Here is a 26,830-nt window from a genome sequence, read left to right on the forward strand (position 1 = left end):
AACGTGAGCTTAACAGCAGCACTGTGCATTCTATGCATTAAGGTAAAAAAAAAACTTATGTGCAGCATCTCTCCCCAGTCCCCTCTAAATACATACCTAAGCCTGATCTCAATCCAGCGCTGCAGCTGTCAATCAATTCTAGTGATGAGGGAACAGGGTCGAGCTGTGCTGTGTGTCAATAGAGACACAGCGCCACTCGATATCAAGCCTGCACATGTGCCACCATAGGAAGAGGGAAAGAAAAGGAGCCCAGAGCTCCAGTGGGGGATCCCAGCACAGGACTATTGGGGCTGTTCTGTACAAAACCATTGAACAGTGCAGATAAATATAACTTAATAATTTTTTTAAAAGAATTTTTACAATCGCTTAAACTTTAAATAGTTCATATGGACCAAGCTGGTCCAAGATAATTTAAAGGTCAAAATTCCTCCTATCTTAATCGTACAGTGCAGGAGCTGAACATTCATAGACCCTTGGACGTCCCCAAGCAATGAAATGATGGCAACAACTAGGCAAAAGCACAGATTAACCTGAACTGGGACCAGGTGAGTTTCACAGCATTCAGTGCCAGTGCAAGAGGCCCTTTTTGACCTGGCCACTAACAGAGGTTGTTAAAATCTGGATGCTAGGATATCCACATCTTGACATCTCCCCCCCCCCCCCCCCATTTATTTCTGACATAAAAAGATGAAGATGTCTGGGTGAAGGGCACATTTTCCTTGATTTAGTCTGCTTTTCAGTTGTTCACGCCTGGGATGTGGGTTGCAGACATTGGTGGACACAGAGTTTCTGTCAAGAAGGATGATCAGGCATGCTTCTTTCAAGGCTGCATGACTCCTGGTGCCCCCCTTGGTGGTTGATATAGGCCATAATACCGTGAACAGATTTGAACAAATCCCTTTTAACCTGTGTCTAGGGGAACTGGCACAACTACCCCCTGGGACAGAAGATGGTTTAGGGCAATCTGCAAATATGACTGTCTTTGGGCATATTTTGGTTGCTCGAAGTGAAGAAAGTGGGGAAGGGGTAGCATTTTGTACCTTTTTGAAACCACCAATTGAACCCACAGGTCTAACATATCTATGACCCAGAGAGGGGTAAACTGTAACAGACGCCCCCCCAACCCTTAAGAGTCTTCTGAGTGAGGGTGCACCCTCATTGGGAAGAGGGTTTAAACTAGGATTTGTTGAACTTGGTGGGATTATGGGCCAAGTCTTATGCTGAAAGGAAGGGCCAAACTTTTGAAGTTGAAGCCTGGGTAGAACAATTAGGTGCTCTGTATTTTGAAGGGGTAGAGGCTTCCAAGGACAGGGATTTTTAAATCTTCCATTGTGGAAGTAGAACATTCTCTCCTGTGACAAATAAATTTGTCAAGTGACTCACCATAAAAATGTCCTCCTTCAAAGGGCATATGTGTAAGATGTCTTTTACAAGCAGTTTCAGCTGACCAGAATATGAGCCACAAGATTCTGCACATAGGGGTGGAAAACAAAGCCAATTCTAGAAATGTATGTCATAACTAGTTCTAGGGCATTAACACAAAGGAGCAGGGCAGAAGATCATTGCTGCAATAGCTCAGTTAAGATAGTAAAACAGGACTGTAATGGTTGTACATCGTTCCCTCTGAGCTTTGAGTGCAATTACTGAACAGCCCACATCATCGAGAACTCTTTTTTTCACTGGATAGAGTTGGGCATTTTCAAAGGGGTAATAATCTTTTCAAGACAAACCCAATCATAACTAGCCATCCTTTTCCTTCCAGTCTTTTATGTATAGCAGATCTCTTTGTACCCAAAGAGACATGGCGAGACACAGGAGGATCAAGTGTGACAATGTCAAGGCTTTGACATTGGGAAGTGAGCATATCATTGTCGGCAATCATCTTGAGTGAAGGCATAACATCAGGTACATAGGAGCCTGGGGGAGAGGGATTTTCCACTGCCTCCTCTAAAACTGCCTTACAGGTCCTCTTTTTTCCCCTTCTATGTCTGCCTCTTTTGGGCTCGGCCTATCGGTATCTGACTTGAGACAGCGTGGACCGAAAGAGTTCTACACTGAGATGGCTGTATTAAAGCAAGCATGTGCGAAAGGTGAAGACAGTAACCCGGGTGCAGACTGTGCTGTAGCAAAGTCCTCACGTTAAGAGGGCCTGAGCACCTTTACAAGAGGCTCTAGGCGTAAATGACCTGTAGTGTGATATCTGGCCATGATGCTGGTCCCTATACTGGATCCAGGCTTTGCCCGTCACAGTATATCTCCAAAGGAGTCTTCGGGGTCTGGGGTCCATTGTGTTCGACCACAGACCCGGATCTGAACCTGTACAGTACCCTGTGGCTGACTACACCCATTGCACAAAGTGCTGAGTAGGGATGAGCCAAACACCCCCCTGTTCGGTTCGCACCAGAACATGCGAACAGGAAAAAAGTTCGCTCGAACATGCGAACACCGTTAAAGTCTATGGGACACGAACATGAATAATCAAAAGTGCTAATTTTAAAGGCTTATATGAAAGTTATTGTCATAAAAAGTGTTTGGGGACCTGGGTCCTGCCCCAGGGGACATGGATCAATGCAAAAAAAAGTTTTAAAAACGGCCGTTTTTTCAGGAGCAGTGATTTTAATAATGCTTAAAGTCAAACAATAAAAGTGTAATATCCCTTTAAATTTCGTACCTGGGGGGTGTCTATAGTATGCCTGTAAAGGGGCGCATGTTTCCTGTGTTTAGAACAGTCTGACAGCAAAATGACATTTTGAAGGAAAAAACTAATTTAAAACTACTCGCGGCTATTGCATTGCCGACAATACACATAGAAGTTCATTGATAAAAACGGCATGGGAATTCCCCAAAGGGGAACCCTGAACCAAAATTTAAAAAAAAAAATGACGTGGGAGTCCTCCTAAATTCCATACCAGGCCCTTCAGGTCTGGTATAGATATTAAGGGGAACCCCGGCCAAAATTAAAAAAAAAAAATGACGTGGGGTTCCCCCTAAATTCCATACCAGACCCTTCAGGTCTGGTATGGATTTTAAGGGGAACCCCGCGCCAAAAAAAAAAAAAAAAACGGCGTGGGGTCCCCCCAAAAATCCATACCAGACCCTTATCCGAGCACGCAACCTGGCAGGCCGCAGGAAAAGAGGGGGGGACGAGAGTGCGGCCCCTCCTCCCTCCTGAACCGTACCAGGCCACATGCCCTCAACATTGGGAGGGTGCTTTGGGGTAGCCCCCCAAAACACCTTGTCCCCATGTTGATGAGGACAAGGGCCTCATCCCCACAACCCTGGCCGGTGGTTGTGGGGGTCTGCGGGCGGGGGGCTTATCGGAATCTGGAAGCCCCCTTTAACAAGGTGACCCCCAGATCCCGGCCCCCCCCCTGTGTGAAATGGTAAGGGGGTACATAAGTACCCCTACCATTTCACGAAGAAAGTGTCAAAAATGTTAAAAATGACAAGAGACAGTTTTTGACAATTCCTTTATTTAAATGCTTCTTCTTTCTTCTATCTTCCTTCATCTTCTGGTTCTTCTGGCTCTTCCTCCAGCGTTCTCGTCCAGCATCTCCTCCGCGGCGTCTTCTGTCTTCTTCTCCTCGGGCCGCTCCGCACCCATGGCATGGGGGGGAGGCTCCCGCTCTTCTCTTCTTCTTTTCTTCTCTTCTTCATTTTCTTCTCCGGGCCGCTCCGCAATCCATGCTGGCATGGAGGGAGGCTCCCGCTGTGTGACGGCGCTCCTCGTCTGACAGTTCTTAAATAACGGGGGGGGGCGGGGCCACCCGGTGACCCCGCCCCCCTCTGACGCACGGTGACTTGACGGGACTTCCCTGTGGCATTCCCCGTGACGTCACAGGGAAGTCCCGTCAAGTCACCGTGCGTCAGAGGGGGCGGGGTCACCGGGTGGCCCCGCCCCCCCCGTTATTTAAGAACTGTCAGACGAGGAGCGCCGTCACACAGCGGGAGCCTCCCTCCATGCCAGCATGGATTGCGGAGCGGCCCGGAGAAGAAAAGAAGAAAAGAAGAAGAGAAGAAGAGAAGAAAAGAAGAGCGGGAGCCTCCCCCCCATGCCATGGGTGCGGAGCGGCCCGAGGAGAAGAAGATAGAAGACGCCGCGGAGGAGATGCTGGACGAGAACGCCGGAGGAAGAACCAGAAGAGCCAGAAGAACCAGAAGATGAAGGAAGATAGAAGAAAGAAGAAGCATTTAAATAAAGGAATTGTCAAAAACTGTCTCTTGTCATTTTTAACATTTTTGACACTTTGTTCGTGAAATGGTAGGGGTACTTATGTACCCCCTTACCATTTCACACAGGGGGGGGCCGGGATCTGGGGGTCACCTTGTTAAAGGGGGCTTTCAGATTCCGATAAGCCCTCCGCCCGCAGACCCCCACAACCACCGGCCAGGGTTGTGGGGATGAGGCCCTTGTCCTCATCAACATGGGGACAAGGTGTTTTGGGGGGCTACCCCAAAGCACCCTCCCAATGTTGAGGGCATGTGGCCTGGTACGGTTCAGGAGGGAGGGGGGGCCGCACTCTCGTCCCCCCCTCTTTTCCTGTGGCCTGCCAGGTTGCGTGCTCGGATAAGGGTCTGGTATGGATTTTTGGGGGGACCCCACGCCGTTTTTTTTTTTTTTTTTTGGCGCGGGGTTCCCCTTAAAATCCATACCAGACCTGAAGGGTCTGGTATGGAATTTAGGGGGAACCCCACGTCATTTTTTTTTTTAAATTTTGGCCGGGGTTCCCCTTAATATCCATACCAGACCTGAAGGGCCTGGTATGGAATTTAGGGGGACTCCCACGTCATTTTTTTTTTTTAATTTTGGTTCGGGGTTCCCCTTTGGGGAATTCCCATGCCGTTTTTATCAATGAACTTCTATGTGTATTGTCGGCAATGCAATAGCCGCGAGTAGTTTTAAATGAGTTTTTTCCTTCAAAATGTCATTTTGCTGTCAGACTGTTCTAAACACAGGAAACATGCGCCCCTTTACAGGCACACTATAGACACCCCCCCAGGTACGAAATTTAAAGGGATATTACACTTTTATTGATTGACTTTAAGCATTATTAAAATCACTGCTCCTGAAAAAACGGCCGTTTTTAAAACTTTTTTTTGCATTGATCCATGTCCCCTGGGGCAGGACCCAGGTCCCCAAACACTTTTTATGACAATAACTTGCATATTAGCCTTTAAAATTAGCACTTTTGATTTCTCCCATAGACTTTTAAAGGGTGTTCCGCGGCATTCGAATTTGCCGCGAACACCCCAAATTGTTCGCTGTTCGGTGAACTTGCGAACAGCCAATGTTCGAGTCGAACATGAGTTCGACTCGAACTCGAAGCTCATCCCTAGTGCTGAGGTGAGTGTCCATGCAGGATCCAGTAGCCAAAGCAACACTACAGGTCAACGCTACAGTGTGGAGTCCAAATATAGCTCCCAAGGATTAATCAAGGTTGTATAGATGCACTGCTTCTATTGTTGTATTAGGTGTTTTTTTTTGGAAAAAATTTTTTTTTTCTTTTTTCTTTTAAATTAATTTTAAATAACCTGCTTTTGTAAATGGTTTGAATTTTCTGCGCAAAAAAAAAAAAAAAAGGACAGTGAAAGAAATGATTGAATGATTAAATAATACCAAAGAGAAAAAAAAATAGTTGATTTAACTAGTAATTTCTCTGTGGGGTAAAAGAAGTCCATCACCTTAGGACACTAGCAGAAAAACTGAAGAACCAGGAAGTGTGTTAGGGTTACGGGCTAGGGGATGGGCCCAGGGATGTGTCCTCAAAAGCTTTGACAGTGTCCAGTCACCTGACAGTACAAGCCTAGAGTTTATAAATACTCAACCTCTATCCTGTACTGGACCATTAAGATATAGATGGATAAATGGGTTTTAATGGCTTTATAAGTGGTACAAACCAGCAGTTCTGACTTAAACATGTCTACATGTCTCACCCATTAACCTTAAATGAAGAGTAAAACTCTTGTTTCTTGAATTTGTAATGGAGGTAATTCACTGTATATTATGGTCTTTTGAAGAAGGACATTTTTACTTTCACAGTATAATAAATGGTTGAATCTGGAAATCATACAGTCCTTTATCATTATGTATATATTACACTTTTATTAGAAAAAACATCTATTAGAAAAAATCATTTATTATACAGCAGTCAATCCCACCCTCAACAGGTCAACGCTTCCTCCATGTAAACTTTCTTCGAGCACCCTCCTGGCCAGGTTTCTTTCGTTCCCGTGTACGTGGATCTATAGTGAGTAGTCCAGCTAAAAGACACATCAAAACTCAAATCAGTTACAGAAGCCAGGCAAGTTATTTTTCCATTACACTTATTTATAATGATACAAAAGGTTGAAGGAAAGAAAATTGCTTGATTCCTTCCTGCTGTGCTACTGTATACTGGAGGTTTCCCAGCCATAAGGATGCAATGATCACTGATGACAGCTATAGCAGTAATTTACAAAAACCTGACAGGCTGGTTGTACTGAAGTCGATCAATAGATCAACTTCAGTACAACCAACCTGCCCATAGACAGATTAAAATTTGTCTGGTTCCTGCTGAACTTGCCAAATTTAGATCTGTCTATGGCCAGCCTTACTCAGACACCAACAGTTGGGGGCTTCAAGGACAGAGTAGTAGCATAAGGCAAGATTCTATGTGCAGGAAAAGCAGCAGTTTCAGGATTAGGTCTATTTTAAGATAAAACTGACAAGGTATTTTCCTGACAGCATTAATTGTATGGAAATGTCATCTACAATATAGAAGTATGCCTATATCAAGAACCATATTTTCATCTGTTGCCATTGTTAACTGTTCATGGGTTAGCCACTCCTTCGAGAGGTTTTCTGTAATGTAGTTAAGGTTTTGTCTTTGCCAGTAACATCATAGAAACGGTTTTAAATGGTCTAATGTGTGCGCATGCAAAAGGAGACAAATGGACATATCTGTATCACTTTGGTTATATCTTTTGGGATACTGACAAGGGAGAAGTGGGGTTAGTGCAGCAATCTGTTGAATCCAGCTTCTGTAATATAAAGATTTTTGTTTAAATTGTAATTCCCATGCTAAATAAGCATTCTGAAACTATGTTGTTCATTCTTCAAAGAAAAGAATGGCTCCCCTACCTTGCCTCATAGCTTCCACATAACCCTCTGAGACAAAGCTAAGCAGGGCCCTTGAAATGGCCAGTCGGATGGCTCCAGCTTGTGATGATCTCCCCCCTTCAGAAACCGTACACTCTGCATCATATTTTCGCAGCCCGTCAACAAACTGAAATGGGAACATAAGCTGCTCCCTGAAAAAAGAAAAGCAAGTAAATTAGTAAATGAATGCACAATAGAATAACCAAAAAAATTAGGAAAGCCTTATTTTTTTAAGCAAACAAATCTCCAACCTCCACTGTCCATCATCTATTTATATGGAAAGAGCAAATTGTCAAAAAAACAGCCAAAAATGTGACCTGTCATGTCAGATCATGTGACTTGAACAGTAACTGTCCTTAAGAAATAAAGGAGCTCATAAATTATGTGTTTATCCCTGCCAAGTGCTACCATATTAAAGTACAGTTATACCTGCCATAAGCTTGTGTGGCCAGACTGCATGTCAATCTAGAATGCACTGCTCAGTAACCAACTCCTGACAGCACATATTACTGGCAAAACATTGTAAAAACACTTTCATATTATTCAAATGTACATGTCTGATGGTCATTTGTAAAATAATATCTCAGACTATGTTATGCGGTTTTACATTCCATTATATATATTTACTACTGCTCTTTAAAACAATTACATAACATAATTATTTATCATAAACTGTATGATACATGTGAATTTATGAAACAGATGCTACAGTTTGTTTGGACAAAGATGATGCATTAGCGGGTTTTCTCCAACAGGGGGTGCTACAGAGACACAAACAACAGAAGTGTTGATATCACAGCAGCTGGATGTGTTTATAATTTGAAGGAAAAAAAAATCAGTTCTCTGCTTTCCATAGTAGACTTAGTGGTCACCATAAATTCATCTTTCAAATTGCCTGATTCTCAATAGGAATTGTTCTAAGCAAGATAAAAACTTTATCTACAGATAGTGTTCCAAGTTTTATTTTTGGAACTAGTGAAACATCTGTATTGTGTTTTACAAACAGGAAATATGGCTAATTACAAATAAAGCTATGTAAAAGGAATCATTTTCTAATTCTAACAATTGTACAGTATAATTGAAAGCATTGTTTTGATTTTGGTAATCCATACACTACATTTTGGGCCTAGCAAAGTGATATTTTTTATGAAAAAAAAGAAAAAAAAAAGAAAAAAAAAAAAAAGAAAAAGCAGTAAGGCAAATGGGGGGGGGGATTGGGTAATATATTAGACTGTGAGCCTTACATTTATAACTAAATCATTTTACCTGTCTTGCAGCACTGTGAAATAATCCAAATAATCTTCTCCATTTATGGTTATGTTACCCTTTCCATTATCCCTAAGTATAACTGTTGCTTGTGATGTTTTTCTCATGCCTAAAGATAAGAATTTAACGTCAAAGGTGCATGAAAATTTCATTGACAGTAATACTTTTAGGGTATATTTTATACCTCTGCATTCTGGAACCATTCCCCGGAAACTGAAAAGGCACCTAAAGTGCTTGGACAGTTCTGCAATGGTTTTTACCATCATGCATATGGCAGTTTACCTGTGGTTCCTGAAACATGCATTGTCTATAGCAGGGGTTTCCAACCTTATGTCCTTCCTGGGCCACGTTGGAAAAAGAAGAGTGGTCTTGGACCACACAAAAAATACATCACTAACAAACTAAACTAGAAAAAGCCAGGAATATAACAAGAGAACGATCACTGATATAGATAATGTACCTGAGTAATAAAACATTTATTCATTGTAAAAGAAAAAGAGGGCAACATAAACCAGTGCGATATTTGACACAGTTTTTGATAATTAACGCGTCAATATCTGGTTGGATGGATGTAGTAGCAATTCTCAAGGTGCTCATCAGATATTTTGGTTCTTATTTTGCCCTTCGTATGCTTCATCCTTGAAAATAGTTGCTCACAAATCTAGATACTGCAGAAAAATGATCACATGAATAAGGCATGATTGTGAAGAGTGGAATATTTTTTTGGGAAGATAAAACTTATAAAAGTTCAATAAAGAGACACTGTCAAATTTTTTCTTCAGCTGTATGTGTTCACCAAGTGTAAACACATTTTTACAAAAAAAGTAAAAAGAAAAAATTATGATTTTTAAGTACGTTCACAATTTTGTGTAGGGCTGCACTCATAGCCATCTTGGGCTGCAGGTTGGACACCCCTGGTCTAGAGGGATGAATGGTACCGCTTGTGGATACTTGTTAAAATCTACCATACATGCAATTTAATGTACATTTTCTCCCTGTGGAAAGTTCATATAGAACACTTCAACCAGTCAAATGAATGAAAAAAAAAAAATTAAAAGTCAGCAGCTACAAATACTGTAGTTGCTGACTTTTAATATAAGGACACTTATCTGTCCAGGGATGCCGCGATCCTTCGACCATCGACTCAAGCATTGCCATTGCAACCAAGGGAAATCAGCAAGGAAGCCTTCAGGCTTCACAGCCGGTTTCCTGCTGCGCTTTCTGAATGGCCCTGTCGTCTTCTGGGACACACACACAGGTCCCAGAAGGCAGTGGGGGGGGGGGGGGGGGGAGGGTCCGATGCAAATGCCGAGATGATGTACCTCACTGTGGCAGGGTTATAACGGAAGTCCTGCTGGAGAATGGAAAAAAAAAGGAACAAAAAACAAAAGGAAATCCAAAACCGAGGGGGTGGGGGAGGGTTAGGTGGGGTGATTGATTAAGACCTGGTTTCAATTTAGCCTGGAACTCCGCTTTAACTCTACTCGTGTGGAACAGAGCACACACTGAACAAGGCGTACAGAATCATCACCTAATATTATGAGTACTGAGTGGATAAATACAGAACAGTGGGCAAATATGGCTTCTTGATTTAAAATGGACAGGTTACAGATTATCAGGTGCTGCAGTATAGTTGGCAGTCTGGTCTTTATCAAGGCAGCTAAAAGTTTTGAACACAGAAAAACAAATCTCATTATCTTAAACCTGAATCTAAGGCCCCTTAAACACAGAGCGGGGTCCGTTTACCTGCTCAGTGGGAAATAGGTCCGCTGAGCCGCCCTAATCAGGCAGATGGCTGATCCATGCCTACTCCAATTATGCAGCGTGGACACTGACACAGCCTGCTCTCCTTTATGGGTGGTCGGATTTAAACAGACTGCCTGTCCGTTTACACCTGACTGCCATCTGATCTGCTAGAAGGATGGGGATTCCCATCCGTCTGTCTTTAGTCGATAGGATCAGATTGGATGTCAGTGGGTGTCAATGGACATATGTCTGTTGAAACCTGCCACTCTATAGGAGGAGACTGTGTCTGCCTGAAAAACTGATCGGTCCACCCATGTGAAAGGGGCCTTATAGACACAGAAGTCTAAAAAGAAAAAAAAAAAAAAAAAAAAAAAAAAAAAAAAAAAGAAAAAACAAAACGCTACCATCATTTCTCCAACTCGGTATTTAAACCCAGGCTAGTTGCTGGGAATTCAGCAAGCTCTGAAAGAGTAGCAACAAAGGTACTTTCCAAGGTAAAAACAGGTAAAAACAAGCTGAACATTTTAGAGCTGATATTTACAAAAAAGCTAATATTAAAAGACAAACGAATGCGGTAATATGTGTATTAAAAAAAAAAGTTTTATATACAGTATCTCACAAAAGTAAACCCCTCACATTTTTGTAAATATTTTATAATATCTTTTCATGTGACAACACTGAAGAAATGACACTTTGCTACAATGTAAAGTAGTGAGTGTACAGCTTGTATAACAGTGTAAATTTGCTGTCCCCTCAAAATAACTCAACACACAGCCATTAACTTCTAAACCGCTGGCAACAAAAGTGAGTACACCCCTAAGTGAAAATGTCCAAATGGGACCCAAAGTGTCAATATTTTGTGTGGCCACCATTATTTTCCAGCACTGCCTTAACCCTCTTGGGCATGGAATTCACCAGAGCTTCACAGGTTGCCACTGGAGTCCTCTTCCACTTCTCAACGACATCATGGAGCTGGTGGATCTTAGAGACCTTACACGCCTCCACCTTCTGTTCAATATGTCACAGTACATGTTGGCATTCATGGTTCCCTCAATGAACTGTAGCTCCCCAGTGCCGGCAGCACTCATGTAGCCCCAGACCATTGCACTCCCACCAACATGCCTGACTGTAGGCAAGACACACTTGTCTTTGTACTCCTCACCTAGTTGCCACCACACACACTTGACACCATCTGAACCAAATATGGACATTTTCACTTAGGGGTGTACTCACTTTTGTTGCCAGCGGATTAGACATTAACCACTTCAATACCAGGCACTTAGACACCTTCCCGCCCAGACCAATTTTCAGCTTTCAGCGCTGTCGCAATTTGAATGACAATTGCGCGGTCATGCTACACTGTACCCAAACAAATTTTTTATCATTTTGTTCCCACAAATAGAGCTTTCTTTTGGTGGTATTTGATCACCTCTGCGGTTTTTATTTTTTGCGCAACAAATAAAAAAAGACCGAAAATTTTGAAAAAAAAACAAGTTTTTCTTTGTTTCTGTTAAAACTTTTTTGTAAATAAGTACGTTTTCTTCTTCAATGACGGGCACTGATATGGCTGCACTGACGGGCACTGATACGGCGGCACTGATGGGCACCAATGAGGTGGCACCAATGAGGTGGCACTGACGGGCACTGATGATGGGCACTGATAGGCGGCACTGATGGGCACTGATAGGCGGCACTGATGGGCACTGATAGGTGGCACTGGTATGCGGCACTGATGGGCACTCATAGGTGGCACAGATGGGCACTTATAGGCGGCACCGATGGGCACTCATAGGTGGCATTGATGGGCACTCATAGGTGGCATTGATGGGCACTCATAGGTGGCACTGATAGTTGGCACAGATGGGCATGGATGGGCACTGATAGATGGGCACTGACAGGTGTCATGAATGGACACTGATGGGTGGCACCGATGGCACTGCTTGTTTGCAGTGATGCCCCTAAGGGTGGCATTGCTGGGCATCACTGCAACATAATGGTGCCAATCAGTGCCCATTTGTGGGCACTGATTGGCACAGATTTGGCACACTGGGCACATGTGGATGGCCATGGGGTACATACCTGGCCATCCACATGTTGCCCCTTCCCTGGTGGTCCTAGTGGCGATCCCTGGTGGTCCAGTGTGGTGATCTGAGGGGGGGCTGCGCTGATAAACAATCAGCGCAGACCCCCCCTGCCAGGAGAGCCGCCGATCGGCTCTCCTCTAATCGCGCCTGTCAGACGCGAGTGAGGAAGAGCCGATCAACGGCTCTTCCTATTGACAGCGTGATCAGCCGTGATTGGACACGGCTGATCACGTGGTAAAGAGCCTCCGCCGGAGGCTTTTTACCAAGATCAGTGTAGCGGTGTGTCAGACTGACACACCGCTCCACCGATTGCCGCGATGCGCGCCCCCGGGGGCGCGCTGCGGCATGTTATCCTGCTGGACGTCATATGACGTCCAGTCAGGATAACAGAACCACTTCCCGGACGTCAATCCGCTATAGGGAGTGGCTGTGTGTGGAGTTATTTTGAGGGGACAGCAAATTTACATTGTTATACAAGCTGTACACTCACTACTTTACATTGTAGCAAAGTGTAATTTCTTCAGTGTTGTCACGTGAAAAGATATAATAAAATATTTACAAAAATGTGAGGGGTGTACTCACGTTTGTGTGAGAATATAGATATATATATATATATATATATATATACACACATACACATATACACACATATATATATATATATATATATATATGCATACATACATACATACACACACAGTTGTGCTCATAAGTTTACATATCCTGGCAGAATTTATTTATTTATTTATTTATTGGCCATTTTTCAGAGAATATGAATGATAACACAAAATCTTTTCTTTCACTCATGGTTAATGTTTGGCTGAAGCCTTTCATTATCAATCAACTGTGTTTACTCTTTAAATCATAATGACAACAGAAACTACCCAAATTACCCTGATCAAAAGTTTACATACCCTGGTGATTTTGGCCTGATAACATGCACACAAGTTGACAGAAAGGAGTTTGAATGGCTATTAAAAGGTAACCATCCTCACCTGTGATTTGTTTGCTTGTAATTAGTGTGTGTGTTTATAAAAGGTCAATGAGTTTCTGGACTCCTGACAGACCCTTGCATCTTTCTTCCAATGCTGCACTGACGTTTCTGCATTCTGAGTCATTGGGAAAGCAAAATCATTGTCTAAGGATCTGCGGGAATAGGTAGTTGAACATTACAGTAAAGGGATACAAAAAGATATCCAGGGAATTGAGAATGCCAATCAGCAGCGTTCAAACTCTAATAAAGAAGTGGAAAATGAGGGGTTCTGTTGAAACCAAACTAAAATTTGAACCATAACTGCCAGGAAAATTGTTTGGGATGCAAGGAAAAACCCACAAACAACTTCAGGTGAAATACAAGACTCCTTGAAAACATGTGGTGTGGCTGTTTCAAGATGCACAATAAGGAGGCACTTGAAGAAAGATGGGCTGCATGGTCGAGTCAACCGAAGAAAGCCATTACTACGCAAATGCCACAAAGTATCCTGCTTACAATACACCAAACAGCAAAGAGACCAGCCTCAAATCTTCTGGCACAAAGTCATTTGGAGTGATGAGACCAAAATTGAGCTTTTTGGCCACAACCATAAACGCTACATTTGGAGAGGAGTCAACAAGGCCTATGATGAAAAGTACACCATTCCTACTGTGAAACACGGAGGTGGATTCCCTGATGTTTTGGGGGTGTGTGAGCTACAAAGGCACAGGAAATTTGGTCCAAATAGATGGCAAGATAAATGCAGAATGTTATCAAAAAATACTGGAGGAACATTTGCATTCATCAGACAGGAAGCTGCGGATGGGACGTACTTGGACATTCCAACATGACAATGATCCAAAACAGAAGGCCAAATCGACCTGTCATTAGTTACAGCAGAATAAAGTGAAGGTTCTGGAGTGGCCATCTCAGTCTCCTGACCTCAATATCATTGAGCCAGTCTGGGGAGATTTCAAACGTGCAGTTCAAGCAAGGCAGCCCAAGAATTTACAGGAACTGGAGGCTTTTTGCCAAGAGGAATGGGCATCTTTACAATCTAAGAAGATAAAGAGCCTCACCCACAAAAGACTTCAAGCTATCATTGATGTTAAAGGGGGCAATACACGGTATTAAGAACTGGGGTATGTAAACTTTTGATCAGGGTAATTTGGGTAGTTTCTGTTGCCATTATGATTTAAAAAGAGTAAACACAGGTTACTGATAATAAATGGCTTCAGCCAAACACTAACCATGAGTGAAAGAAAAGTTTTTGCGTTATCATTTATATTCTCTGAAAAATGGCTAAGAAATCATAAATTCTGCCAGGGTATGTAAACTTGTGAGCACAACTGTATATGCACTGTACATCCGTACAGTTTGTTAAACTACCTGAATTTGTTTTAACAGCTGTAATCCTGTGTGCAGTAGAACCTAGACTAGCACAGGGACAGAGCATATGCAGACACGGACATGCTAACAGAAGAGGCTTATAGGTGGATTTTTAACCAAGTTTTTCAGCAGTGAAGGTAGATTATCTGGCTGTGCTCTCTGTCAGGGGTGCACGGATCACAAGAGTGGGCTTCTGCAGTAGTAAGTCCTTTGGTAAGTAAAGCAATTGTCTCAAATTTCCACTGTAGGCTTTTTGCCTGTAGATCAGCATTAACAGGACCAAAACCAAGTGCCATTCTATTTTCCCAGTAGCAAAAGAAAATTCTATGAATTATAGGCAAGACTGCAGTACTTGCAAAATATACACAACTGTATTATGTCATACAATGCAGAAGCTGCTCCTTCAAGTGCGGTAGGCAGAATATGCCAGTTAAGCCAAATTAAGAAGCTGAACACATTTGTTTTAGTTGTGCGATTATGTGAACTTTTCCCTGGTTAAGCATTATGACCCTACAGAAGTCTATCGCAGTGTTTAATGAAAAAAAGCACAGTTAATAATCTTTTAGAACTTTACAGATCACATTGAAAGAACTACTCTAGTATGTTCTATTAATGTTTAGCTTTTAGATAAACAGTAGAAATTCTCCAAACTGATGTTAAAATAACACATTACCTAGAGTTGCAGAACTCTGCCTAACTAAGGAACTGACAAGATCTTGGGGTGATTACCTTCGGCGGTGCTAAATGCTCTGCCATGCTCATCATACTGTGGTGGATTAACCATCTGTTTTTTGCTCTGAATTTCAAGCTTTTTGCAGAATTTGTGCACATACTCCTCCTCAATGCTGCTGTGTGGCAGCCTCACCAAGCGTTCCATCGTTTGTATAAAATACTGGTACTGCAAGCAAACAAAAACTCATTAGGAGGTGTCAGTGTAATTGCTATAGTCCTAGGCTGGAGCTTGGCAGAGCAGGCCTCTCATTGACATTCCCTGTCAGACTGACACTTTGGCATATGGATGTTCATTTTCAAACAGTGTGAGACAATACATTTCTATGCTCCACAAAATCCCTCAGACCTATTTTGCAGACAACAATGAATCAAAGTAGTTTTAAGCTACTCTTTTGTAATTGAAGGGATCTTGTCACAAACCGCTGCAAATTATATGAGCCTTCAAGAATTTCTCTTTACTTGCGAGCTGATTACATTTGCATTTTCTTTTGGCACTTCCTACAGATGGTGTTTAGTAAGGTTTCCCACCTTTGACTTAAAAAAGCTCTTTATAAGAGGAGGCTATATTACTTTGTTTACAGGGTAGCTGTTTCTTGTGAGTAGCACAAGCTATTTGGTGGTCATCTTTAAATTACATAACCACAATGGTCACCAAAATTTGTGTTGCCAAGTTTAGGGCCCTGACTATTTTTGTGACAGCATATGCTCACTTTTTAAAGACTGGCTCATAAATCTGCAGTTAAAGTGTACGTTTCCTACAATAAAAGCCGACACAGCTTGGATTAATATTCATAAGAAAGTAGCGTACGCTTTCTTTCTTTTCTAGAAAATAAGTAGCTTCCCGTACTCATGAAGCACCTAATCCATTAGAGTGTATAAATGCACTGAGAACCAACAATATCTGAGACACAAAGTATGTGCATCCTCCTGAAGAGTGGTATAAAATCAAAATGCTTGTCATTATGTGGTGTAACAAATGACTACAGTTTACAGGGAACCTGTTAGGACAGAAATATGGAATGCACCAATGCTGACCTTTACTCAAAGGTGAAGGTTTACAGTCTGCCATTTTAGCCTTGCTTTACTACTTAATGAATCACTGACCCATTTGAAGTAGATTTCCTGCCTGCTGGCTCTAGGTCAATTAATCACAAGGTTAAAGAGGCACTATCATCATGGCTAATCAGGAAACGTATCCATGTCTTTACACATCCCATCTCCAACCACTCTATACTCACCTCTTCACCATTCTCCTGGTGATCTTTTCTCCATTGCAATCACCACCAAATTGCCCAAATTGGAGCTTAGGGATAACAGCAATGGCAACCCCTCCACCATGTGACAGTGATCAAGCTTTGCAATTGGCTGCTGGGCAGGAACACTGCATCATGGGAAGAAGTTACATGCTTCCCCATACCTTGAAGCCCTGGGTATTTTGCAGTTGCAGCCAGGGAGAAAGGAATAGTAAGGCAGTCCTTAGGAGGCAAGTATAAAGTGTTTGGAAGAACAGGCTTTACAATGATAGTCTCGTGTTGCCCCAAATGTGCAGAGTGACTGTGTCTCTTTAGGGATATCCACTTCTTGTGCTTTTAAAATTATGCAAGCAATGGTAGCGCCCCCGTTTTGACAGATTCCCTTACAAATAAATTATATTTAAGGCCAAAAGACAGTGAAAAAATGTAGAAAACCACCTACGGTACTTTTTTTTGTCTATGTCTACATTGGGAATATTTACCTGATATGCATGCCCTGGCAACCATTGTCACTGGGACAGAAAATCCCAGAAATCCAAAACTTTACAGTGCTAACCAGCAAAAGCAATAAAAGGGAAAATTTTCCAACGTAGACACATGCTACAGATAAAATAGTCAAATAAGGGACTTCCTCTCACTTTGGAAAGCTTTTCTCTGATGTCCTGTTGTGTCTCTGGGACAGAAAGTGAGGGGAAAAAAACATGGTCTCCTAACTTAGCTCTACTTTATTTAACACACACAAAAAAGTTTATTAATGTACAAGGAGCGTTTTTTATCACGGATATATGTTTCTGGACAGATATTAAAACAATTGTACGTTATCAGGATCTACAAAAGAATGTAATCAAGACATTTATAAAAACACACCTCACTCACAGGCAATCTTTTGAAAAAAAATTACAAATTCTGTAAATAGTTTTCTTTAGAAAATAAACATCTGTAATGTAGGATAAAACCAGAGCTTGTGTAAAATCCATTCTCCAGTCAAACATTTTTTGCATTAAGGTTGCATCAAGTAAATAAGTGCCAAACATCTCAAGCCTTAACACTGAGCATGCCAGTCCACAGGTGACACTTTAAAAGTCTTTAGAAGTCATCAATTTAGAGTTAACAATGAATGATGGCCCTAGTATTATTGCTCCCACTGTGGCTTGCATGCCGATTTCTTATACACAAAATCATTGCTTTTGTACATAGGTGCTCCCAATATGCTCATTTATGTACAGATGCCCCTGTACATGGGGGACTGCTGCAAACATACACAGGTAGCATCGAAAAGGTTAACTCAGAACGAAAGGGTCAATACTCACTATTCCAGTGGTCCCACCCTGCCATCTTCTCCTGTGTCCCAGTTTTCAAACATTGTCATGGGAAGGTGCAGAGTTGCACAGGAGCGGGTCATTCTGGCACACAGTGATCGGGCTCGTTGCTGTAAGCTGAAATGCTCAGCACAATTTGCATTTCAGGGTTTGCTTCAAGCAACAGGTAGGTAGGTAGGTGTAGTTTATTGCTGGTCTCTTCTGCAATAAAAACCCGTCTGCTGACAGCGGAATTTTAGTTCTGCGTTAATGTCAGCTCCTGCTGTAAATAATTCCTACTGTCCTTTTGCTTACCCTGCTGCACTAAACTCACTTAGAATCAATTGGAAGAAGCCCTGTGTAAGCTCCAAATCATGGCTAGGAATTGATACAGCGCCAAGGAATCTCTTTCCATGCGGCAGCACTGGGTCTTGAGCAGCCAGTTAACAAGCACCAATGCAGTCACATAGAATCAAGAGAAAAGGTCCCATATTCAGAAGTACCAGGTATTTCTGTTGCCTCTTGGAGGCTGAATGGAGCAGAGGAAGAGAAAAGGTAGGAGAAAATAAGATGGTGCAGGGGCCACAATTGCTCTCAGTTCAAGCTTGTCTACAGGATTACTAAAGCAAAAAAAGTTTAGATAAGCAAATAAACATCAAAGTACAGAAGGAACTATAGATAATTCAATTTGTCAAGCCAAAAGTGTTTTCTCTAAGTGTAGATAGAGTGATGAAGGATTCGAATTCCCGCTGGGTTTTTATTGCTATTTGGGGCTCTGTTAGGGAGATTTATCCTCACTTCTTGTACTGCTGACAAGTTTCCTCAGGCAGGAAATGAGGGAAAAACTGCAACAGGGACACAGAAATAAAAATAGAAAAATTACAGGGGTTCTAACCTTTCCCCATTCTACTAAGAAAAAACATTTTTATTTCTGTGTTGAAAAAATTCCCTCCACTATTCTCTGGTAAAAACATCAGCAGGGCAGGAAGAGAAGTTAAAGCTCTGTAGCAGTACACGCAAACTATCAAAAATGAAGAAAAACATTTTGGCTGGACATATATTTTAAGTACTAATTAAAGGAAAAGTCCAACCAAAGCTTGTTTGGCTGGACTTTTCCTATGAAAAACACAGGAGTGCAGTTCGTTCTGCACTCCTGTGACCGTTTTCAGCAGAGAGCGGGCTGAAGCTCTCTGCTGACGTCATGGACTGACAACTGGCTCAGCCTCTCAGTGAGCCGCTGAGAGCCTGAGACGGCCTCCCCTGAAACCTCCAAAGCTCAGCGCTTCAATGAGCACAGAGGGATAAGAGCAGAGAGCAATTTGTAAGGATGCAATTGCATCATTCTTACTCAATTTCTAAAATGATCTAACAATGTACAGAGAAAGGTGGTCACAATACTGTCAGTTGAGCGGCGGTTATACCGCCCCCGGACCACCCATTTAAGCTGCAAGGGCAGCAGGATTGGGTTGTACATGTGCCAAAGAACATGACCAATTCAAGTGAATAGGGCTGTGCCACAACCCCATGTAATGCATGCAGCTGCGGCATAGTAATGTGGCAAATATAGGGTTAAAACAGGCTGCCAAACATCTTTGAGAAATGATCCACCGTGGATGGCTTTTCAGAGGGGTGGCAAGGACTGCTGCACATTTAAACATAAGCATAAGGTCAGTTACAGACTGCATTTAAAAGGCATCTAAAGTAAATGTGTCTTATAAACGTAAAAGAGCTTTCTTTTGAGTTTTACAAATTCCCTCTTTCTCTGAGGTATCATTATTAACTTTAAAAATGTGCTTTTAAAGGTATGTGCAGTACTTTTTGGCTCTAATTATGGAAAAAGGTGACTGTGAGATATCATGGCTTTATATGAATTATTTAGACAGAATGCCATCAATTGAGGTTTGTGGCCCTAGAAAAAACCCCCACCACATACAGCCGTTAAGAAAAAGAAAAAAAAGCTATTAAAGTCACAGAGGAAATGTGAGCCTGCACTGAAGTAAATTATATGAATTACAAAAAAACTAACAACAATGTATGGCCCTGGCAAAGAACAGCTTAAATATTGGTGTTGCTGATTTTCAACAAGCACTCTAAAACTTAAGCTGTGCATTATATGCCTTAACGGTAATCATCTGCTATACAAAACATTCTTTTGATTATCAAGATGCAAAAACATTAAACACTTACGTCTTTGTCAGACACCTTTTCTACTATTGCTTGTTCCAATTCTTCTTTACTAATCCAATTCTGACCAGCCATTTCTCTGTTGAAAACAAACACACAGCATTATGCATTCTCTAATTATTCAAGCAATTAGAGACGCATCACCTGATATCACTAATACTGGCATCCGTAGCTTGACGATAGACCAAAACAGTGCAGAAAATCACAATTTCAACTGTGATCTATTAATAGAACCTATTTTATATGAGGAGCAGTTCAGCTTCAATGAGAACAGCAGTATATATACACAACGGCACATTAATAGAGAGAAACGGCACTAAGGCAATGGGTGTATTTCATGGCCATGTTTAATAACCAGTCCTAATATTAACAAAGAAAAGTTCCCAGCTGTGGAATCACACTGCATCATGAAAGATAAACAAAATAGTTATATTCAGTCTGAAGATGACACACATCAGGACAGATGGATGGTGTAATGACAGCACCAGAAGCCAATGTCCCCAACTAACACAGATGAAAGAGGAGGATAGATCCTACGCTCTAAAATCTACAGATCCCCCAAAAAACTAAACTAGTGAACAACATAGTCACATAGGTGTGAGAGTGAAAAGTGCTAGCTTAGTGGCAGCCTGTGGAAGAGCTAGAAGCTACTCTGCAGGGGACAAAAGAAGTAGCTCCATCTAAGTGTAGCAATTAGGAGCTTTAATGACAGCAATACGTTAGAAACTCACAGAAGTGAAGTGGGTAGTAGTGCTTGTCAAAGTGGATAAAAGTTCCCGCTGCAGGTAGCCTGAAGAGGGAGCATGCCTGCCCCGAACACGTGCCACGCCCACTGCCAGTGACACCAGCTCGACCTCCGCCCACCTAGGATCCCCGGACAAGCCATCCAGGTAGTGCTGCAGTTCATTCACACTGCCAAGGGCCCACCTGGTTTCCCTTTGAGGAGGAACGGCGTCCATTGGGCTACCTGCAGCGAGGACTTCTATCCACTTTGACGAGCACTACCCACTTCACTTTTGTGAGCTGCTAAATTCTTGCTGTCATTAAAGCTCCAAATCGCTACACTTGTGTCCCCAACTAACAGTCTGCTTTAAGGTAGAAAGGATCCAAAGCAAGCACAAAGTGCATGCAAAAGGAGAACTCACTCATTGGGGGAGATTTACTAAAACTGGTGCACAGAGAACATGGTGGAGCTGTGCACAGCAACAAATCAGCTTCTAGGTTTTATTGTCAAAGTTTAATTGAATAAGTTAGGAGTTGATTGGTTGCTACTATGCACAGCTGCACCAGTTTCTATGTGCACCAGGTTTAATAAATCTCCCCCATTTTGTTTAAAAATCCATAGACACATTTGATCTAGGTTTCCAACTTGCAATTTTAACACTATGGAACAACAAGCAAGTAAGAGCAGCAAGGATGTGGAATTCCCTTTTACATGTGGTGGTCTCAGCGGGGTGCATCGATAGTTTAAAAAAAAATATTAGATAAGCACCTGTACGATCGCAACATAGAGGTATAAACAATGTAATACTGACATATAATCACACACATAGGTTGGACTTGATGGACTTGTTACTTTTTCAACCTCACCTACAATGTAGCATTCCATGGGTTGTGCATTTAGGCAGCTTTAATGGTCCACTAGAGTAAACATCTGTTGATTAAGCTGGAAGTTTCATATAAGAGTGCACATATTTATGAAAGACTGATATATGGTAGTTGGCTCAATTTCAAATGCCTGGCTGCCATCTATATAAAATCCAGATTCTATATGCTCTACTGATAAAGCAAATGTGACACACACTTACATTTGTCCAGTACTTTCAGCATTCAGGCCTTTACTTCCAACTTCATCTCCATAAGCCTGCACTTTTAGGAACTTTTCATGAGTATCCTAGTTAGAACAAAATAAAATAAATAAAAAGAATATGGTTAGAAATAAGTAAAAGAAAGACTAGCAAATAGTTACTACACACATTTTCTGGTTTATTAGTTCAAAGTATCAATTCATAGCAGCAACTTGGAGCATACCACGGCCGAATTGTCACTGCTAATTTACTCATAGGTGTAAGTGCTGCTTGACAATGGAGTGTGCGCGTATAGAATTTTGACTTGACTTGCCTGTAAATTCCATATCTTTGAGCACAGTACAGGACACAGGCTGGATATTCATAGACCCTGGGTTATAGGCTGGTACTTTGAGGTGACTAAACAGTGGCAAAGCTCTGCTGGACATGCCCTCCTGTCTGTATCCCTCTGTGAGACCTCCATTTTTTTTTAGCAAGTAATGCAGAATAATACAGGGGAGGGTGGCCTGTAACCTGCACAGTACTCCAAGATATGGATTTAATAGGCAAGTCAACATTTTTATTATCATAATCGTAGAGTACAGGATACAGGCTGGAAATTCATAGACCCTGGAATGTACTGAATGTAAGAAATAAGAAGAGTGGCTCATTTCTAGACCCTGCTTTATTAGCTTATTTTTTCAACCACGTTCACCAATTGTACAGTACATTGTCATTCTTATTTTTTCTTTAGTCAAATGTTGCAGCCGCTAATATTAAATGTATTCTCATTTGAATAAACAAAAAAACAAAAAACAAAAAGGGTAGGCATCAACAAGGCAAAAAACTGGAAACAGGCCCAACAATAACAATGGTCAATAGACTCAAATCAGATTGCTGCTGGCAGAATCTTGCGGTCAAAAGCTGCATTCACAGAAGCTTGGACATCCATCTGGTAGAACTTGGAGAAGGTATTAATTGAAGACCAGGTGACAGCCTTGAAAAACTGGGCAATAGAGGATTGATGGTAGAATGCCCAGGAAACACCCACAGATTAGTAAGATGGCTGGAGGTGTCTTAGGCTGGTCATACATTATACAATTTTCTTGTACAATGTTCCTTTAGATTTAGCACTCTCAATTTGTATGCAATCAGGCAGGCCTTTGCACTACATAGTTGAAGATAAACCTAAAGGAAATTGAACAAGAAAATTGTATAATGTATGGCCAACTTTAAGGGCCGTACACATGGGCCAAATATTCGGCCCGTGTGTACGGCAGCCAGTCAGTCAGAAGCTGGCTTCTGTCAAAGGGGCATGACCAAAAAAGGTTTGCCAATCAACACTCTCAAGCTCTGAGAGCGCTGACTGGTGTGTTCTGGCGGGAGGGTGTGGCTTGTCCACCCGTCAGAACACAATAGCTCAGTGGGGGGGATTGCAGTACTAACTTTGATTTGATTTGTTTGATTGTTAGTACAGTGGCTCCTCCCAAGCCCTTTGTTTTTTTTTTCTTTTAGCCCACTGGGTTGAACAAAAAAAAAAAAAAAACAAATTCTATTGTGTTGCAGGCATTACCCTCAGAAGTGTAAACATTTGAGATGAGTTGTCTTATCCACCTAGCAATAGTGGCTTTTGAAGCAGCATTTAGGCCCTGATGACAAGACAAAGAGAATCAGTCCTTATAAAAGCTGTGGCTTTTAGATAAGCTCAGACAATGTCTAGACAATGAAGAGCAATCTCTTTTGGGTGCTTTAGAGCAGGACACTAAGAAGGAAATACTGTGTCCTGTGTGGCAGTGTTAGTTGGTGGAGGGATAGTGTTTACCTGCAAGCAGTGCAAGATTGATGGGGAGGGCCGCTATATTTTCCTACATTGCATAATAGAAAATCAAGAATGTATACTTGCAAATATTTACATCCCCCCTCCTTTTAAGTTAGAGGTCTTGTACTGTTTACTGGAGTTTGTAGTTGATAGACCTAACATACCAGTTATTGTAGTTGGGGATTTCAACGTCATAATTAACAAAAAAATGGATAGGTTTCCCCCAGGTAATCAGGGATGGGGGTCACAAGGAAAGCGTATGGGTGAATTTCTTGAAGAAGCTGGATTGTTGGACATCTGGAGAATACGGAACCCGGTAGCACAGCAATTTTCATGCTATTCGGGTTCTTATTCCACACTTTCAAGAATCGATCTTATATTGGGCAACAATTTAGCTTCCCAAATAATTAAAGATATAGTCTACCAACCTAGGGGGGGTGTCGGATCACTCACTGTTAACGGCTATGGTAAATATAAGGAATAATAAATTAGGTGGGCTGTGGAGGATGAACCCAATATGGTTCGAACTAATAGAAGGTCAGAATGAGATTGTAGGCAGGGTAAAAGAATTTATAGATTTTAATACGGATACAACAACAAGAGGGGTGATGTGGGATGCATTAAAGGCGTATTTGAGGGGTTTACTTATCCAGCAGGTTTCAAGGACAAAAAAGAAATCGTTGGAATGGGAAGTTAAGATCAGGGCAGAGTTAGCTGCGGCCGAAAGGGAGTATCTGAAGGAGCCATCCGCTGATACTAGGAGTAAGTGGGAGAATAAGCAACAAACATATAAAGAGGTAATGGTCAGGAAATCGGAAAACAAAAGAATGTTCCAAAAACAAATAGCGTATGGGGAAGGGGAAAAAGTGGGTAAGATGCTGGCCTATATTGTTAGGGCCAGTGCCTCACCTTCTGCAATCCCCGCCATTAGAACCATGGGCGGGGAGATATCATCTGTGACAGAGGAGATAAGTAATACATTTAAGGAATATTATGAAGAGCTGTATAAGTCCCGGGGGGGTGCGGGAGGGGAGGAAATGGACAGTTTCTTCAAGAATATTGAACTACCCTCCCTCACAGACACTGACAGAGAGGTTTTGGAGGCTCCGATAACATTAGAGGAAATAAGAATGGCAGTAGCAGAAATGGCAAATCATAAGTCCCCGGGTCCCGATGGCCTACCTGCTGAAACATATAAAAAATATGGGGAAATTTTACTCCCGGAGCTCCTTAATGTATTTGACATGGCAAAGAAGGAAGGTAAATTACCCAAATCAATGACCGAAGCTACGATTATTATGCTGCCCAAGGAGGGGAAAGACCCCTTAGAGCCTGGGTCTTATAGGCCCATTTCCTTGCTGTGCGCAGATGCTAAGATTCTCGCAAAGACGCTTGCTATTAGACTTAAGAAAATAATTTCAAAATTAGTCCACACAGACCAAACAGGTTTTATTCCCCAGAGGTCACTTAGTAGGAATATCAGGAGGCTGTTTTTAAACCTGCAAATACCCATAGAGAACACGGGGTCAAGGGCGGTCATGATGTTGGATGTGGTAAAGGCATTCGACAGCCTGGAATGGGGGTTTATGAGGCCTGTCTTGAAGGAGTTTGGCTTCGGTCCATCCTTTAGGAAGTGGGTTGAAATTTTATACAACGACCCTAGCGCTAAAGTTAAGGTCAATAATACCCTTTCAGCTGGATTCCGATTGGAAAGAGGCACAAGGCAGGGGTGTCCTCTGTCACCCTTGATTTTTGCCCTGGCCATGGAACCAGTGGCCGCAGCAGTGAGGCAAAGTCAGCTTATGGAGGGGTTCCGGAGAAGAGGTAGAGAGGAGAAAATCGCACTATATGCGGACGATGTCCTCATATTTCTAGGAGATACGGAGCGCTCACTTGGGCAGGTGATAGACATATTCACGAGTTTTGGAAAGCTATCTGGTCTCACCATAAATTGGGAAAAATCAATGCTATTACCGGTAGACCCTATTAGGAAAAATGCCTATTTGGAGAGTATACAAATAGAAATAGTGGAGATAGTAAAATACTTAGGTATTTATATAACAAAGGACCCAGGTAATTATATTAATCATAACTTGATCCCCCTGTTGACAAAGTTTAAAAATAAAGTCAATATATGGAGGAGGCTTCCCTTATCAGTTGCTGGACGATGCAATTTGGTCAAAATGCTGTGGTTGCCCCAGTTATTGTCCATATTGCAGAATTCACCAATATGGATTTATAAGAAATGGTTTAAAAAAATAGACACAATATTAAGAGATCTTATATGGAAAGGGGGACAATCAAGGATTAGCTTACAAACCTTGCAATTATCAACTCAAGAGGGGGGTATGGCAGTCCCACATCCCCAACTCTATTTTTTAGCAGCTCAGTTACAGCATATAGGGTCAGGGGATGAAAATAATGAGGGTATAATGACCATGGGAGCGCTACATGAAACATTTATGGAGGTGCTGGAGGCAAATTCTTTTGTCTCTAGACCCCCCACAGTTAAATTAATAATAAAAGTTTGGAAATCCATTAAAGTGCTGGAAGGCGTGGAAGGAAAGGCTAGGTACACTCCCCTTTGGGATAATAAGTATTTACAAGAATTAAAACCAATGGGAAAAATAAAGTCTTGGGAAACAAAAGGAATAGTAAAGTTGGCCCAACTGTATAATGGTAGCACACTCAAAACATTCATTTCACTAAAGGAGGAATTTGATATTCCGAATCATACGTATTATAACTATCTACAAATAAGGCATGCCCTAAAGGCTCAATTTGGGGAACAAGGTCCGAGGTGGAGCCTCTCCCCTATCCTTTGCAGAATGGGTAGTGCGGATGGACACAAAGGTTCCATAGCAGAAATGTATCCATTGTTATGCAGAGGTGGGATGGAGAGTCCAGAAAAGCTCAAGTGTAGAAGCAAATGGGAAAGAGACATGGGCAACATATCGGATGAACAGTGGAGAAAGATGTTGGAGGGAGGATATCAGGTCTCGGTATCACCCGCGCAGAAGTTCTCACACCTAATGCTCCTTCACAGGGCATACTACACACCAAAGAGACTGTTTGAATTTGGGCGACGGGCGGATGCAAATTGTCCAAGATGCCAGAATACGGGGGACCTGATCCATATGATATGGAAATGCCCAAAATTA

At 42.0% G+C, this 26,830-nt stretch overlaps 1 protein-coding gene across 1 annotated transcript in view; it reads right to left on the reverse strand.

Moving 5' to 3' along the window:
* Window positions 1-6,076: 6,076 nt before the first annotated feature.
* The window catches only part of MRPS9 (mitochondrial ribosomal protein S9), a 129,346-nt gene continuing 108,592 nt past the window's right edge, over window positions 6,077-26,830 (reverse strand). Inside the window, exons 6-11 of the mRNA XM_073614751.1 lie at window positions 21,872-21,957; window positions 20,067-20,142; window positions 15,326-15,494; window positions 8,405-8,513; window positions 7,121-7,290; window positions 6,077-6,261 (exon numbers count right to left, since the gene is read on the reverse strand). Coding sequence (XP_073470852.1) covers window positions 6,170-6,261; window positions 7,121-7,290; window positions 8,405-8,513; window positions 15,326-15,494; window positions 20,067-20,142; window positions 21,872-21,957 — 702 coding nt within the window. The 3' untranslated portion in view covers window positions 6,077-6,169. The remainder of the gene's footprint in view (window positions 6,262-7,120; window positions 7,291-8,404; window positions 8,514-15,325; window positions 15,495-20,066; window positions 20,143-21,871; window positions 21,958-26,830) is intronic.

The sequence above is a fragment of the Aquarana catesbeiana genome, linkage group LG02 (assembly GCF_042186555.1).
Source record: "Aquarana catesbeiana isolate 2022-GZ linkage group LG02, ASM4218655v1, whole genome shotgun sequence".
Classification (NCBI taxonomy): domain Eukaryota; kingdom Metazoa; phylum Chordata; class Amphibia; order Anura; family Ranidae; genus Aquarana; species Aquarana catesbeiana.